The 14,905-nt window shown below is 38.0% G+C and overlaps 1 protein-coding gene across 1 annotated transcript; it reads right to left on the bottom strand.

The window, feature by feature from the left end:
• Nucleotides 1–1,669: 1,669 nt before the first annotated feature.
• On the bottom strand, nt 1,670–11,947 carry anxa3a (annexin A3a). Its single transcript, XM_012865338.3, has 14 exons — nt 11,867–11,947; nt 11,275–11,305; nt 11,151–11,198; nt 10,945–11,032; nt 9,198–9,292; nt 7,153–7,266; nt 6,847–6,937; nt 6,679–6,758; nt 6,533–6,589; nt 6,346–6,439; nt 6,161–6,256; nt 5,953–6,011; nt 3,651–3,773; nt 1,670–2,252 (listed from the first exon to the last, which is right to left on the bottom strand). The coding sequence occupies exons 2-14, from the start codon at nt 11,287–11,289 to the stop codon at nt 2,193–2,195; spliced, it is 1,020 nt and encodes a 339-aa protein (XP_012720792.2). The 5' UTR covers nt 11,290–11,305; nt 11,867–11,947; the 3' UTR covers nt 1,670–2,192.
• Nucleotides 11,948–14,905: the final 2,958 nt, after the last annotated feature.

Here is a 14,905-nt window from a genome sequence, read left to right as displayed (position 1 = left end):
TTTTTATCATAACATTATCACTTTTGTGTTTGTTTGTTTGTTTATTTTTACTTTATTGACCTAGGACTTTTTTTTCTCATATTATTAATTTTACCTCTTTAATACTCACCCAAAAAGTCTGTTCCTAAAGGTTCACATGTGACACGGTTTTATGAAATAATGAAGAACACAATGTTTAGATTTAACAAATCGATCCTTATATTCATAACACATACACACACAAATATATATATATATATATATATATATATATATATATATATATATATATATATATATATATATGTGTGTGTGTGTGTGTGTGTGTGTGTGTGTGTGTGTGTATTTATTGCAGCACAGGAATGAGGCATCTTCTCTGATCCACGTTCAAAATAACAGAACCCAACTTTTTTCTGCCACATACAATATGGCGGTGACGTTGACGTGCGAATCTGCGCCCTATGACGCGTCTACGTATATATGTCTGTGCTATCAATTACTAGGAAATTAGGTGCTGAAATATTTTACATGTTATTCATATTAAATATATGTATATGTATATATAAGTATGTGTATATGTATATATGTATATATATATGTATACACACATGTAAATATATGTTTTTGTATATTGTTATTTATATATTCATAAATGTTAAACATATATTTAAATGAATAAAATGCAAAATATTTCAGCACATTACTTTCTCAGTACTTGATATTTTTAGAACATAACATAAAACTATATGGCATCTGACATTTTAAAAGTTTTAAGCTCCCCCTGAACATGAGAAAATCCTCGTTATTCGATGCTGTAGCGCACATATTCCCTGGTTACTGGAGGAAAATAGGGAGTACCAAGATGGCGGCTGGTGGCTTCAAAACGACTCGTTCAAACAGACGGTGATTAGCACTCCAGTGTATAATATAGCTCAGTGGTTAACACTCGTTGCTTGGTGAGGAATTGTGTCTGCTGATAAAATATGTATTCTCCCCTCATAACGTTGTAGTCAACTTAATTTAATGAGCCAATTTCTGAACTCGCTTTGTTGTCTTAGAAATTACTGACTAACGAAGAACTGGGCATTTTGGGCGACTAAAGACTTTACTGATCTGCAAAAAAAAGAAGAAAAAAACATAATTTCCAGATTTTTTTTATCTTCAGTGACTATATATATATATATATATATATATATATATATATACATATATATATATATACATATATACAGAGAGAGAGAGAGAGAGAGAGAGAGAGAGATAGATTAAATTTTACTTAAGAAAATATTTTAATACAGAAACCTATATCAGTTTAATAGCTTATTGGTGTAATATTTTGTGATTATCCTGAAAAACTGGAAAAGAAATTACTTAGGCCATTATTTCAGGAAGGTGACGATGGTAAAATCAATGAGAAACGTGATAAAAGGATAAAAACTCTTCATTTTCCTGTTGCTTTTTAATTTCCACCCCCTAGTGATAGATTTGATAAATTGTCACAGTCAGGACCTCAGCAATCACTACCAGAATCTATTTATACATATATTTGATAAAAAATCCTGCTTTAAAAAAGAACAAAAATCTTGTCTGTGGAAATCAGCCAAGCTGTTCATTTCATCTGAGCTGAAAGGAGACACAAATATAAGAAACCTCAATAATTTAAACAAAAAACAAGAAAGGAAATTGATAAAACAAATATCAGTTTTTATTCCAATTACAATTTTTTTCCCGCTATTTCACAAGGAAAGCAGTAAAATATATGTCTTGGTGTAATACAGAACTGTGCAAATACCCATATTAAGTTAATGTTCCTTCCAAGAAAAACAGTCTTGCTAGCATCATTTTTATTCTTTTTTATATTTTTTTAGTATCCACACTTACAAACGCTGATACTTTGATTAGTTTTACAGACATGTTGAAAAGAAAATGATTGGTTTAAAAAGTCATATTGATTTAAAGTTGTTATATTTTATTGTAAAGCTCCAAAATTGAAAAAAAAAAATTAGTTGTTAACATCTCTGACGACATATGCATCTTAAATCATCCGCAGACCTGTGTTTTACAGCTTTATGTCATAATTCAGCACCTTTTAAAGCTCAAAGTAAATGAATTAATAATTTATGGATGAATGAAGTACATCCGTGAGGAGGAAAGGACAGAAGGATGACAGCAAGAGGAGGAAAACTTCTTTTTGGCTTCAAATGGACGATGCGTCAGTCGTCTCCTCCACAGATCGCCTTTATGCAGTCACCGTACTCGTCCGACACGTCAGACTGCAGGACAAAAACAAATTTATCTTAAGGCAAATTAAAAAGCACCCAAAAACATGCATGCTCAGTATGAGGGATTGCTGCAAAGCCATCAACAATGCAGACGACTGTCCACTGTGGCTCTACGCTCTTTCAGGAGGAGTGAATGCTGCTTGGAGAGACTTGATGCAACCTGCTGGGTTTCCTTAGAGAGGAAACTTTCTGACCAACCTGGAGGATCTGATGGAAGCTGACTTTAGAAAGAGCCTTGAGATGACGTGTTGTGAATTGATGCTATATAAATAAAATTGAATTTAGCCCCATTCAGCTGCATAAATGTGTCTTGTTAGGATTCAGGTTGTCAGTTTGATTAATAAAAGCCTTCTTGAAATTATTGTTTCTAAATCATTTAGAAAATTAACTGAACTGGAGTCCAAAGTCAGGGTCAGTCTTTATACAAATCTGTTACTACAGGTTAATCCAAGTTATTTTAATTTTTCTTAAGAACTATAACTGCTCCCTAAAGCAGTTATAAACATTTACTAAACATGATACATTTCTAGTTTTTATTTGCTTCAAGTAAACAGTTTGATTTTTTTTTTGAAGAGTGGCCAAAGTTGAGTCAGTCAGAGAACTGGAACTTTGACTCACTCATCAGTTTTCATCAATAAAAGCTGAAATCAGTCGAGTTTTGGACAGATGGATGGATGGATGGATGGATGGATGGATGGATGGATGGATGGATGGATGGATGGATGGATGGATGGATGGATGGATGGATGGATGGATAGATGGATGGACCCCCTCTTTTTAACAAACTTCAGTGAACTCAGTCAGTTTTGGTCCGTTGAGGTTCAGTCCATCAGAGAAACTTTAAAACTCAGTCAGGAAATTCTTCATGTCCTTGTCAGCAAATTTGAGCTGAAAGTGATTCATGTTCCTGGAAGCAGGTGACGGTTCTGCTTTCATCGGCGTAAAAGAGTCGAAGTTAATCCACATGGAGCTGAAGCTGTGAGGCGACGTGTCCAGAGAAAACCGTCAGAACCATCCTGTGACCGCAGTTTAATTAAATCAGACCTGAAACCTTTCTAAAGAGTTTATCAGCGCACCTCCAGTAACGATGTTTAGGGCTTTAGTCACTGAACAGATTCACATTCTCCTCTCTGTAAACTAATGACTTAATTCAACTATTTAACTTTAAACATAACAGAAGCGCATCAAATTCTCGTGAGATTTAAAACACTTTCAGTCAAACTAGGTCGATGCTGAGGTTTGAAGGTTCAGGTGAAGTCCACTGAATAAAACCCGAACCGATCCAAATGTTGCTGCAGCTCGTACCTCGGCATGAAATCGACTCGTTGCTCAAACTGAATCAGAGATGAAACCTGAATCCACTCATGGAGAAGTTATTCTCCGGCTCACCTTGATGGCAGAGAGCAGCGATTCTTCGTAGAGCTTCTTGAACTCTGCTCTGATGTCCAGCAGGTCGATCTCGGACCGGCTCACCATGACCCGGGTCAGAGTGGACTCGTCGGTACCGCCGCCCTAACAAAACAACAGGAGAGTCTATTTATCACATGATGTGTAGTAAAGGTGTAATCTGTTCCTACAGGAACCAGAACAGTGCTCCAGGTCATTTCTGGAGAACAGAGTCCACCTTGCTTGTAATTTAACCGTAACCAAAATGCAGCTGTTCCCTGAAGGGCTAAGAGGCTTAAAAGTCTGTTAGAGAATAAACAGCAGCATGAAGACAGAGGAACCCAGAAGACGGGTCAGAGAGGGAAGATCTGGAGAAGTTTAAACCAATGTTGGGTTGTAGAACAAAATCCCAAACTGCAAACCCACCAGGACATGGCCGTCCACCTGAACTGAGAGGTTGGGCAATGAGAGCATAGATTCACATTATATAGGTAGACGCCCCATGGACTGATGATGGCTGCTGGCGCTGACGTTTCAGCGCGGCCGCCATCTTGGATGGGTCTCTAACCCGCTACCAGGGCATTTATTTGTACTGATGAAGCTGTTTGCCCGACTAAAATAAATCATAACTCCCTGAATTTTTACCCGATATTAACACGGCAGAAATGTGGTTATGATCCAGGACCTTGTCACACATTAAAAAAAGAAAACATGTTTAAACAACATATTTCATAAATGTGTGCTCTTTAACATACAGACATATGGCATATTAATGTATAAATATGCAATTTCTCTCTGAAATACTTTGTTTTATGCTCTTAAACAAAGAGACATGTGGTATTACAAGTTATTACATGTTTAAATGAATACATTTTATATTTGAATAAAGAAACAAGTTTGTTTGTCTCCCACATGTACAGTTCTGAGCTTTCTCCACACACCAACAATAATTTCTTCATATATTTGCGTGCTGTGCATGCACACATGTAAACACAAAGTTTTTAAAAAGGCCTGGAAAAGTGTTCTTTAAAATTTCCAGGTCATTTCAGCGTCTTACACCCCATTTGCAACTGGGACGGGAACTTAAGAGCCTTGAAAAAGAAAAGTTTTGCACAGCTTCTGGCATGTGCTGCACTCTGTAACTCCAGGGTAATTAATTTGGCAACACGATTTTACTGGGTTTCTGCTTTGTTCTCACCAAGTAAAATTCATCTTCAGAACCAATCTCAGCCCAAAATAGTGATGTGGACCATGTGATCTACTTTCAGCAGTTATCTCCGGATATTGCAACCATAAGCTGCAGAACATATGCTCAAAGTTGCTCCCTCTGCGTTTACTCTTATAGGCTCCTATGCCAGCCTAGAGCAGGGGAGACCCATCCAACATGGCGGCGACGCAGGATGCCTTCCAGCACGTAACGAGGCGTCTACGTATATGATGTCTATGAATGAGAGCATTTATCAGCGAAGCAGCCAAGAGGCTCACGGTAACGCTGGAGGAGCTGCAGAGATCCACAGCTCAGACCACTGGTCATTTTCTCCACAGATCTGGTCTTTATAGATAATTGGCAAGTAGAAAGCCATGAAACGCCATCTTTGTGTTTTTACAGAAGCCACGGAGGGGGTCAGAGCAAATGAGCGAGACGCTGCTCTGGTCAGATGACAACAAAATTAATCTCCTGGGTCTACATGTAAAACGTTACATGTGGTTGGAAATCCTGACTCTGCACGTCTCCCGACTTGAAGTGGACCAAAAGCATGAACATCGTAGTCAAGGAGTTCCTTTGCTTTCTATGGAGGCTAAAGCAGGCCAGCCTGGCTCCATTAGTCCTCATGGTTTCCTACAGATGTTTGGTGGAGAGCACACTGAACTCCTCCATCACCTCCTGCCACAGAAACTGTGGACAGGGAGGCTCTGCAGAGGAGGGCGGGGATAGCACAGAAGCTAACCTGCTGCACCCCGCCGTCCACGGAGGACATCCACACCAGCCGATGCAGGAGCAATGAGACCCGAATTATGATCCCTCCCACCTGGGTCACAGTCTGTTCAACTTCCTCCAATCAGGGAAGAGACTCTGCAGCATCAGGACCAAAGCAACAAAGCTGAAGGTCACACCTCAGCTCTGATGCTGCACCCCTCACCCTTCTCACACCACGACACCCTTGCAAAGTGTTCAGTGCAGCCAGCATATATAAAACCTGCATTAAAGACTTGTGCCTTATTAAATACATACTAGACATCCTGGAATGTGTGCAGCTTAGATGTGATTAGCATTACAGAAATGCAGCAACAGCAGCTGCTTTACCTTCATGCTCTCATGCAGGAGTTCTGCAAAGTACACGGTCAAACTCTTCACACATTTCACTGCAAAAAAAAAAAAAAAAAGGAGAAGATGCACAAAAGCGGCATTTAGGTAACGGCACGAATTAAACACGGCAAATTTTAAATCCCTGGAACAGGCAGGAATAAATTCTCTGTGTGGTTTTTTTATATACGGACGGAGATCAGTTTACCAACAGCCACCAGCAGCTCCTCCAGCTCTCCAGACATCTCTCCTTCAATGCTCTGCTGCAGCGTCTTCCCGCTGATGTTCTTGTACTCGATGAGAGCTGCAAGGGGGAAAAAAATGGCCTCGCTTTACTTTTCTGATCAATTTGGGATTGTTTAGGATTGTGAAACCTTCATTAAACTGTCTTACTCTGCCTGAGCTGAGCTACGCTTCGTTGGCAGAGGATGTCGATAAACTTGGACTCATCTGTGCCCCACTTCTTCTCTCCGGCATTGTAAAGGGTCTGAGAGCAAAAGAAAGCAAAGTTTGAACTGCGAGGATCTAAAATAAAGAGATATTTGTGGTATATTTAGGTTTGGCTATGCATGTACTCCACCTGGGCGTCTTCCTTTGCCTTATCTACGTCTACAGCGTTGCTCTCATCTCTGTCACCCTGGAAATAACAGCAGAACTTTAGGGATTTTACTCCAGTGTGGCGACATGTTTCATTTATTATGACATAATTTTATTGTATCTTCAGACCTCAGCCAGGAGGACAAGTGCTTTGCACAAATCTCCAGAAACTTCACTCTTCAGCTCATCGATCAGGTCCTTCTCTGTTTCTGCAGAGGGAAGAATGAAGATCATGGTGCCGTCATCTGAAAACTAGCTGCAGCTCAGACACCACAGACACGCAGACGGCTTTGTTACCTTTTACGAAGACTTCCTTGAGGGCTTTGATTTGTTGGTTGGACCTGGAGGCAAATATTTCAATCAGGATGCTGTCTTTTGTCCCGGCTCCCTGCAATAAGATTAACTTAGTTTTAGGATTTCAGTTTGGACATTTAAAGCTCAGAAATTCTTTTTTTTTTTTTTTTTAACTCGTGCATTAGCTTTATCAACCAGTCCAGTTTACTCAATTTGTTAAAATTCATATTGTGCGAGGAAAAAAAACAACTTTTAACAAAAACACGTTATTTTGTAAAGTGATAGGAGATATTTCAGGAGAAAGCTGACTTTCATGGCCCGTATCACTTCATGGCAGTCGAACGCTGCAGGAGGGGTGATGAGCGCCACCAGCAGATGCTCAAAGTCTCCGTTGGTGTCTCCTTCAAGATCCTTCTCCAGCGTCTGCGATGCAAACAGAGCCGTCAGCATTCAGAGGTTCACTTTGTCAGTGCACGGCTCCACCACACCTATGCAAATACACTCAGCCGCCACCTGAACACAGCTAATAACCAGAGTCAACACAGAATCCGGTGACCGATTGTATTCAGAACTACACAGTAGGAAAATATGAGAACGCATGGGAGGGAAACTTCATCACAGATTGTTTTAAAGCAAAACTTTTTTCATTGCCTTTTTTCATTGCCAAATCTCACCCTAAATTCTCAGATGTTCATCCTGTAATGTGTTACAGAAGCACTTTTTCTTGAATTTTACATCGTTTGGCTAAAATGCTTCGCTTATATAACCCTTGCTCCTCCTTTTGATAATATTTACTAGGGTTGGGTATCATCTAGGATAAGCCGATACAATACGATTCTCAATACATAGCTCACGATACAATACGGTTATAAATATAGCTCAACTTCATTTGACTCCTGTATCGATATTTATTACTTTCAAATTAATGCTCAAAGTCATTCAATCAACAAAACTAGTCAAATGTCATATTTATGTTAGATTTATTGAACACTGATATATGTAGAAAATAAAGTACATTTGGTTCAATGCTTTCAACGTATATCAGAAACAAAAAATGTGCACAAACTTTTGATTTTAGGGACAAAGGCGCTTCTAAAATCCTGTCAGCTGTTCCGTAAATTTGTCTCACTTGCTCTTTCTCGCTGTGAACAGTAATGGTGTGCTGTAATAACGCCCCCTAGTGGTTGGGAGGTATATCGATAGTGAAAGCCAGAATATCCATATTAAATCGCTTTTAAAATCAGTGATATTAATTTTGTATTGATTTTTATGCACAGCCCTAATAATTAGATTTTATTATAACACGATTAAGCGACATGCTGAATTTGCACCAAAAGAAAAAAAAAAACACATTACTGCACAATATGTCACAACTTTATAGTTCCTGCTAGCTCATGTTACACCACAGGTTCTCAGTCCAGAACCTCGGGGCCCAGAGTCCTGCACATTTAGTTTCAAATCATTGCTTTACCTCCTCAGTCTGAAGTGCTGCAGAAGCCTTAATGTCCCAGTCATTTCTGTAAGGTGTGGTGCAGCAGGGAACACCCAAAACATGCAGGGCAGTGCGGCCCTGGGTTGGGAACCACTGCCTTTAGCAACATGCATGTCTTGTAGAACTTGCTGAACCACAATAGGTGTTGGCTGATCATGTAAGAACCATTCAGACTCTCTATGGCTGTAGTATTTGCTGTTTAATGCAACATAAAATATTTGAGAAACAGGGTGTAAGGTGGTGAAGTCATGAAGGAACTACAACTAGCTTGTTTCAGTGGCTAAACAGCAGGAGTCGACCAGTAGCAGCTTTTCCAATAAAGCCTTATTCCTGACACAATAAATATTCTTTTTTTCCCCAGCGTCTGGATTCACCACCACAAAACAAAAGCTGGGAGACATTAACACTTTTTAATTATTTATGCAATGCAAGAAATATTGTTGCTGTGAGTTGCTTTTATATTATTGCATGTTTTGCTGATATTGTGCAGCCCAAGATCATAAATGACATAATAAAGGCTTCAACTCAGTCCCAATAAGCACAAAATCTGCTCAAAAGGAATAGTATTTAGCACAGCCTGTTTTTTATATCCCTAATTCAATTTGTTACTGTCTTATTAATGTGAAAAATCATAATAGCATTCTAACCTTTCTGTCTTCATGCTTGAACCTGGTAAATCCCTCACATTTAGTCGCTATAATTGTAATAATTTTAATGTTAGGAGGGTGAGTATTAAGAGGTATTGGTTTAAACAAATAATTTTTTTTATTTTACAAACTAACACACTCCGATATATAACATTTTCACAGTAATATACATGTTGTAGCCCATAGAGAGAATGACAGAATGAAGAACGTCTTACTCTGCCAGTAGCTTCTTGATAAGCTTTACAGATGAGCTGCCGCTGAGCGTTGCTTCTTTGTGTTAAAATTTCAATCAGGACCTTCTCGTCCGTTCCTAAAATCACAAGACAAACATGCTAAATGCATTGCTTGATTATTTCGATGAGGACAAGTAAAAACTGCAGGCGACGCGTCTTGTAAAGGACCCACATGCAGACAGTGACTGGCAAACAGAGCTCTTTGATAAAAATGGAAACCTTACAGTTGATGAGAAACAGGCAGTGTGATGGGGTAACAGAGAAACAGCTGCAAGAATCCCACAAAGAATAATGAGCTTAAAGCATCACCGTTTAACGATTAACCACTAGGGGCGCTAGACTTGTAATATCCAGGTTTAGTGCCCCTTAAGGCCACTAGCAGCACTGCAGTGTCCCAAAATTAAACAGCTTCCCTCCATGCTTTGTAATCTGATAGCAGATCAGTTTGGACCAGCAGACTGAGAAGTCATGGAGTTACTTATTAAGACAATTAAGATTAAATCCTACACCAGAGAACCAAAAAATATATGTGACCAGATAGGTATCATATCTGTTTTTGAGCTCAGACTGCCGTAACCTAGAATATGACATATCCGAGTTTTTGAGGAGGGCAGCCCGCATGGAGTGTCAATATAAGTGCTGTATATTGACCACAAAAAATAATTTAATATATCTCAAATTAAGCCAATAATTTGATCAAGACTTACATGTTGCTGCTTTATATACTGAGGGAAGAGTGGAGAATGACATTGAATGCAGGCGAGTTAATCAGAGCATTGTGTGGCACAGCTGAGGCAGAAGGAAAGCAAGGAAGCTGAGGGTGAGAGACTAATTAACATGAATGGAGCGGAACTAAGACACAAAGGAACAACTACACCAAGTGGAAACCTTAGAGCACATGTGTCAAACTTAAGGCCCATTAAGGCAATTTATCTGGCCTTCAAGAGTCAAAAAAGGCATTTCATGTCATAGATTAGAGGAATATATCCTGTTAAATTGTATAAAGTGGCTGAGAATGTTGATTTTTTTTAACTGCGTAGTAACAACATTCTTCCACTAGATCTGGATCACATTAAAACAACCCAGAAATGTCCAAAAAGAGAAAAATTGATGCAGAATGATGAGAGTTTAAAGTGCAAATCAGCCCAGTATCAACTTTATTTGCAGATAATCTGCATAAACTGGGTCTAAGGGTGCTAATTTTATGTCACTGTGCTTTTTAAACAATGTTTCTATGTGAACTGAAATGAAATGATGAATCAAAAGTATCATCTACACATGTGCAGCCGGCCCTTTTAATGACTTCATGATGCCAAAGTGGCCCAATATAGAAATAAGTTTGACACGCCTGCCTTAGAGACACAAACAGCCACAAAAAGAACAGTATAGAAAGACGCTTAGCTCATAAACAAGAAAAAGATCAAAACAGTAACCGACAAGAAAACTAAAACACCTGTGGAATATGACACCAACCTTATCGTATTTCACATGTATTAATCATGTAGCACAGCCATCACAGCAGGTAGGTTTATTTAGGAAATCATTATTAATCTTATTTTCTGAGTTTAAACAGCTTTAGACCAATGTGATGCCTCACTCCATGATTGGAAAGTGTATAAAGACAAAAAGCAGGTGTAAATGTGATTAAAAAAAAGTTGCTCTGTAGGGAGTTTTCTCCAAATAAAATGTAAGCTAAATAATTGTGGTCTAAATTGATATAAATGCGTACCAAGTCCTTCAATGGCCTTCTTTAGAGCTGCAGCATCCTCCTTTGCATCAAAGTTTTCTTTAGGTTTGATGGTTCCTCTGTGTCCATACTAAGAGAAATGCAGATTTAACTATTAATTACAACCCTTTGTAGCATTTCTTAGTAATAAACAAATAAAAATCAACCCAGTAATGTCTGAATGCAGAAGTTTTAGTAGCAGGACCTACTTCAGGAGAAGAGGGTGAAGGTGACTCCACAAGGCTTTCCAAGTCATCCTGGAAGTAAGGGATGTATATTTAACTACAAGACTCTTCAAAAACTCTAAAAACATTAAATTAGAACATTTCTCACCCATAAAGATGCCATGATAAAGGTAGTTCTTCTGTAAGACATTGAAAGCACTCTTAATCTCAGGTACACATTTAAATATTCAACAAATAGTCAAAGAGGCACCTGCTTCACTCTCCTAGACTCAAACGTTTATTCTTATCTGTTTAAGCAGAGTTGGCCTGATTGTTAAAGCTTATTAAAACTTTAAAATCTGAATCAGAGGTAGAACATTTTAACTATGAGTAGTAGGAGGCGGTGGTTTGCTCACTACATGGTTAATATAATCTGATCAGAGGCAGATTTGTTTTAAACCATGTAGTGAGTGGTGAACAGATGTAATTTCACCGTAAAATCTAAAAACTACAGGTCATGTTTTAGTGGAACAACAAAAACAGCAAAACATGCAAATATGTTGCTGTGAAAATGCAAAACGGCTGTGCTGCTAACCTCTGTGACCAAAGGCAGACTTTAATCACAATGATGAAACTATAAAAGAAATGCATGTAATTTTGAAGAAACTGGATACTTTCAAACCTTCAAAAAAAAAAAATAGAAATAAATAAGAAACCAGCAACTTGCAGCTAAATCTAACAAGTAAAGGAGAGAAGCTCACCTTTCTTCCTTGTCTGACGTGGAATGTCTCTTTCCGCCACACCTTCAGCTTACTCTAAACCTACCTGTGCAGAAAACAGTTGGCCACACCTGTTTGGCAGTCAGGCGATGCCTTCAGGGACAACCCGTACACTAAAGTTACCAACCAGTTTAACCTGGTCAAGTCAAAAGAACACAACCTGCAGCGTTCTGGATGAAATCATCCACAGTGAAATCAAATGTCATTCTTAAACTTTTTTTCCCAGTTCTATCGGTCATAATCTGAATTGTTTGCTTACTTTGCAGAACGATGATAACCAAGAGCAAAGAGCCTCCCTCACATCAGTGGGTAACTTTTAGTTAAATTCTGTATTTTTACAGAAACTGATCTGCTTATTTTATAGAATTCAACTGAATCTAACAGGCAGTGATCACCATATTAAAGAGGAACAGATGTGCCTGTAATCAAAGTTTTCTGTTGTCAAAAGCGAAATAATTATCACAATCAGAATCAAGTTTATTGCCAAGCAGGTTTGCACTTACAAGTATTTGACTTGGTGTTGATGGTGCAGACAATATATATATATATATATATATAGAATAAATCTAGCCTCTCTCTATAGAGATAAAATCCGCTCGCGCGATATAAATAAATCACGCTCGCGGCAGATATATAGAAAAGCGCCTCGAATAGAGAAGAATCTCTCTCTCGCGCCGCCGCGCGCGCTCGCGCTCGCGTCGAGACGAGAGACGAGCTATAAATAGAGAGAGAAGAGAGAGAGGATAATAGAGATATATATAATAAAGTCAGATAAGATAAATATAATATAGAATATATATTATAGTATATAGATATAATATAGAAAAAGCTAGATATATATAGATAATAACTTCTCTCTCCGCGCGATAGAGAGAAATAAATCTCTCTCTCTCTCTCTCTCTCTCTCTCTATATATATATATATATATATATATATATATATATATATATATATATATATAAATCTCTCTCTCTCTCTCTCTCTATATATATATATATATATATATATATATATATATATATATATATATATATATAAAATCTCTCTCTCTCTCTCTCTATATATATATATATATATATATAAATCTCTCTCTCTCTCTCTCTCTCTATATATATATAATATAATATATATATATAGATATATATATATATATATATATATATATATATATATATATATATACAGAATCTAGAGCTATCTATAGCTAAATGTTTTGAGGACAAAGGATCAGCACGGCTCCCTCTTTAGGTAAATTTTAAATATTCTGAAACATAGAAACATTTTATTAAAAAAAAAAAGCTGTTTAAAAAAAATAGACAAGCCATGATTTGAAACTTCAACTGTTTTATTAGTAAAAAAAGGCACCAAATACAGGCATCATTCTAATATTATTGTGTTCTCCAAAAAATTATAGCACCAAAAATATATTTCCCCCGAATTCCCCCATTTTTATGTTTAATAGGCACAAAGCTGAAAAAAAAAAAAAACTGTGAGATCAGAGAAAACAAACCAGTGTCAAACACTAAAAATATCATCAGTAGCTGAGGTGTACTACAACACACCAGGCGAGAGTAACTTAACGATACATAAACGGGTCATAAGAAACCGAGAGATCTGAGATTTTGATGAACCACTCGAGTCTTTAGACACGTAATTCTTATAAAACACATTTTTAAAACAGTGATTACTTTAATTCCAACAGTGGTAAGGCTGAAGCAGTCAGTCAGGGTGGGGGTGGGGGGGGGAGGGTGGGTTATTACAATCACATGAACATTTTTACACTTTATGCTCTTTGATTGAAAGAAGAAATGCTTTGGACGATCAGTTTTCAGGTTCATGAGCAAAAATACTGCATGGCACTTAAAAGTCGGCAGCTGTCTGAATACAGTACAAGCACAGAAATGATAATAAAAAAAAAATGTGTTAAAAAGAGAAATTGTGTGTTCAAAACGGCAGTAAATATGAGTCTTTGAACCCCCCCTTAACACTGGATGAAGACCCTGCTACTAAGTGAAACGAACCAACCAAAAATATAAATGTTCTCCATCGGTTCTCCAAGTTAGAACAGAATAAGTTGATATGTCGGGTTGTGAAGGTACTAACATCATCATGAGGCGACTTTATAGGATCACAGAGGCCTTATTATCAGGATAAAGCACAATAAAGGCGCGGCAGGTTGTGTAGGTGGCGGAGGCAGAAGCACGGTCTTGTCGAGGTCTTAATGCCGTCCTGCACTGCAAAAACAGAACTTAAAATAAGTAAAATGTTCTTAAAATGAGTATGTTTGTCCTTGATTTGAGCAGGTAAATAAGATAATCTGCCAATGGAATAAGATTTTTGCACTTAAAATAGGAACAACTCATCTCTATCATCTTATTTCAAGTGCAGGATGTCTAATTATCTTACTTTAGGGGTCAAAATACTCATTCCATTGGCAAATAATCTTATTTACCTGCTCAAATCAAGGATAAATACACTAACTTTAAGAACATTTTACTTATTTTTAGATCCGTTTTTGCAGTGTGGTGGGAACAAAAGGGCTCGCCGTTATCAAGACGGGGCATGAGAGGCAGACGACAGGTTGTGTGGGTCATGGACGGAGCAGCGAGGTCTTAACGAGGCCTTGCTGCTAGCTAAATGAGAACACAGACGGATCATCACGACGGCGCACAGATAAAAGATTGATGGGTTGTGTAGGTCATGGAGAGAGAGAACCGCGGTCTCCTAAAGATCATGATGAGGTCTTAATGCAGACTTAATAAGAACAGAAACGGTTCCTTCTTACCCGGATAGATTGTATTTAGAGTGAATGGGTCATGGAGCAATTAGCATGATCCTGGCAAGGTCTTAATAGGGAACCAGATGTCTTCCTAAATCTACTCTGCATACCTAGAACCAGAACCAGCATGGTTCTGGGAAGGTCTTGATGTGGTCTTAATACAGGGGTGTCCAAACTTTTCAGTACATGGGCCAAAATTGTCAAGTCAAAGGAACTTGAGGGCCAAAAGATGAACACAATTT

Source organism: Fundulus heteroclitus, chromosome 12, assembly GCF_011125445.2.
Source record: "Fundulus heteroclitus isolate FHET01 chromosome 12, MU-UCD_Fhet_4.1, whole genome shotgun sequence".
Classification (NCBI taxonomy): domain Eukaryota; kingdom Metazoa; phylum Chordata; class Actinopteri; order Cyprinodontiformes; family Fundulidae; genus Fundulus; species Fundulus heteroclitus.
Note: the sequence above shows the minus strand (reverse complement) of the source record. Positions and strands in the feature narration are given on the sequence as shown.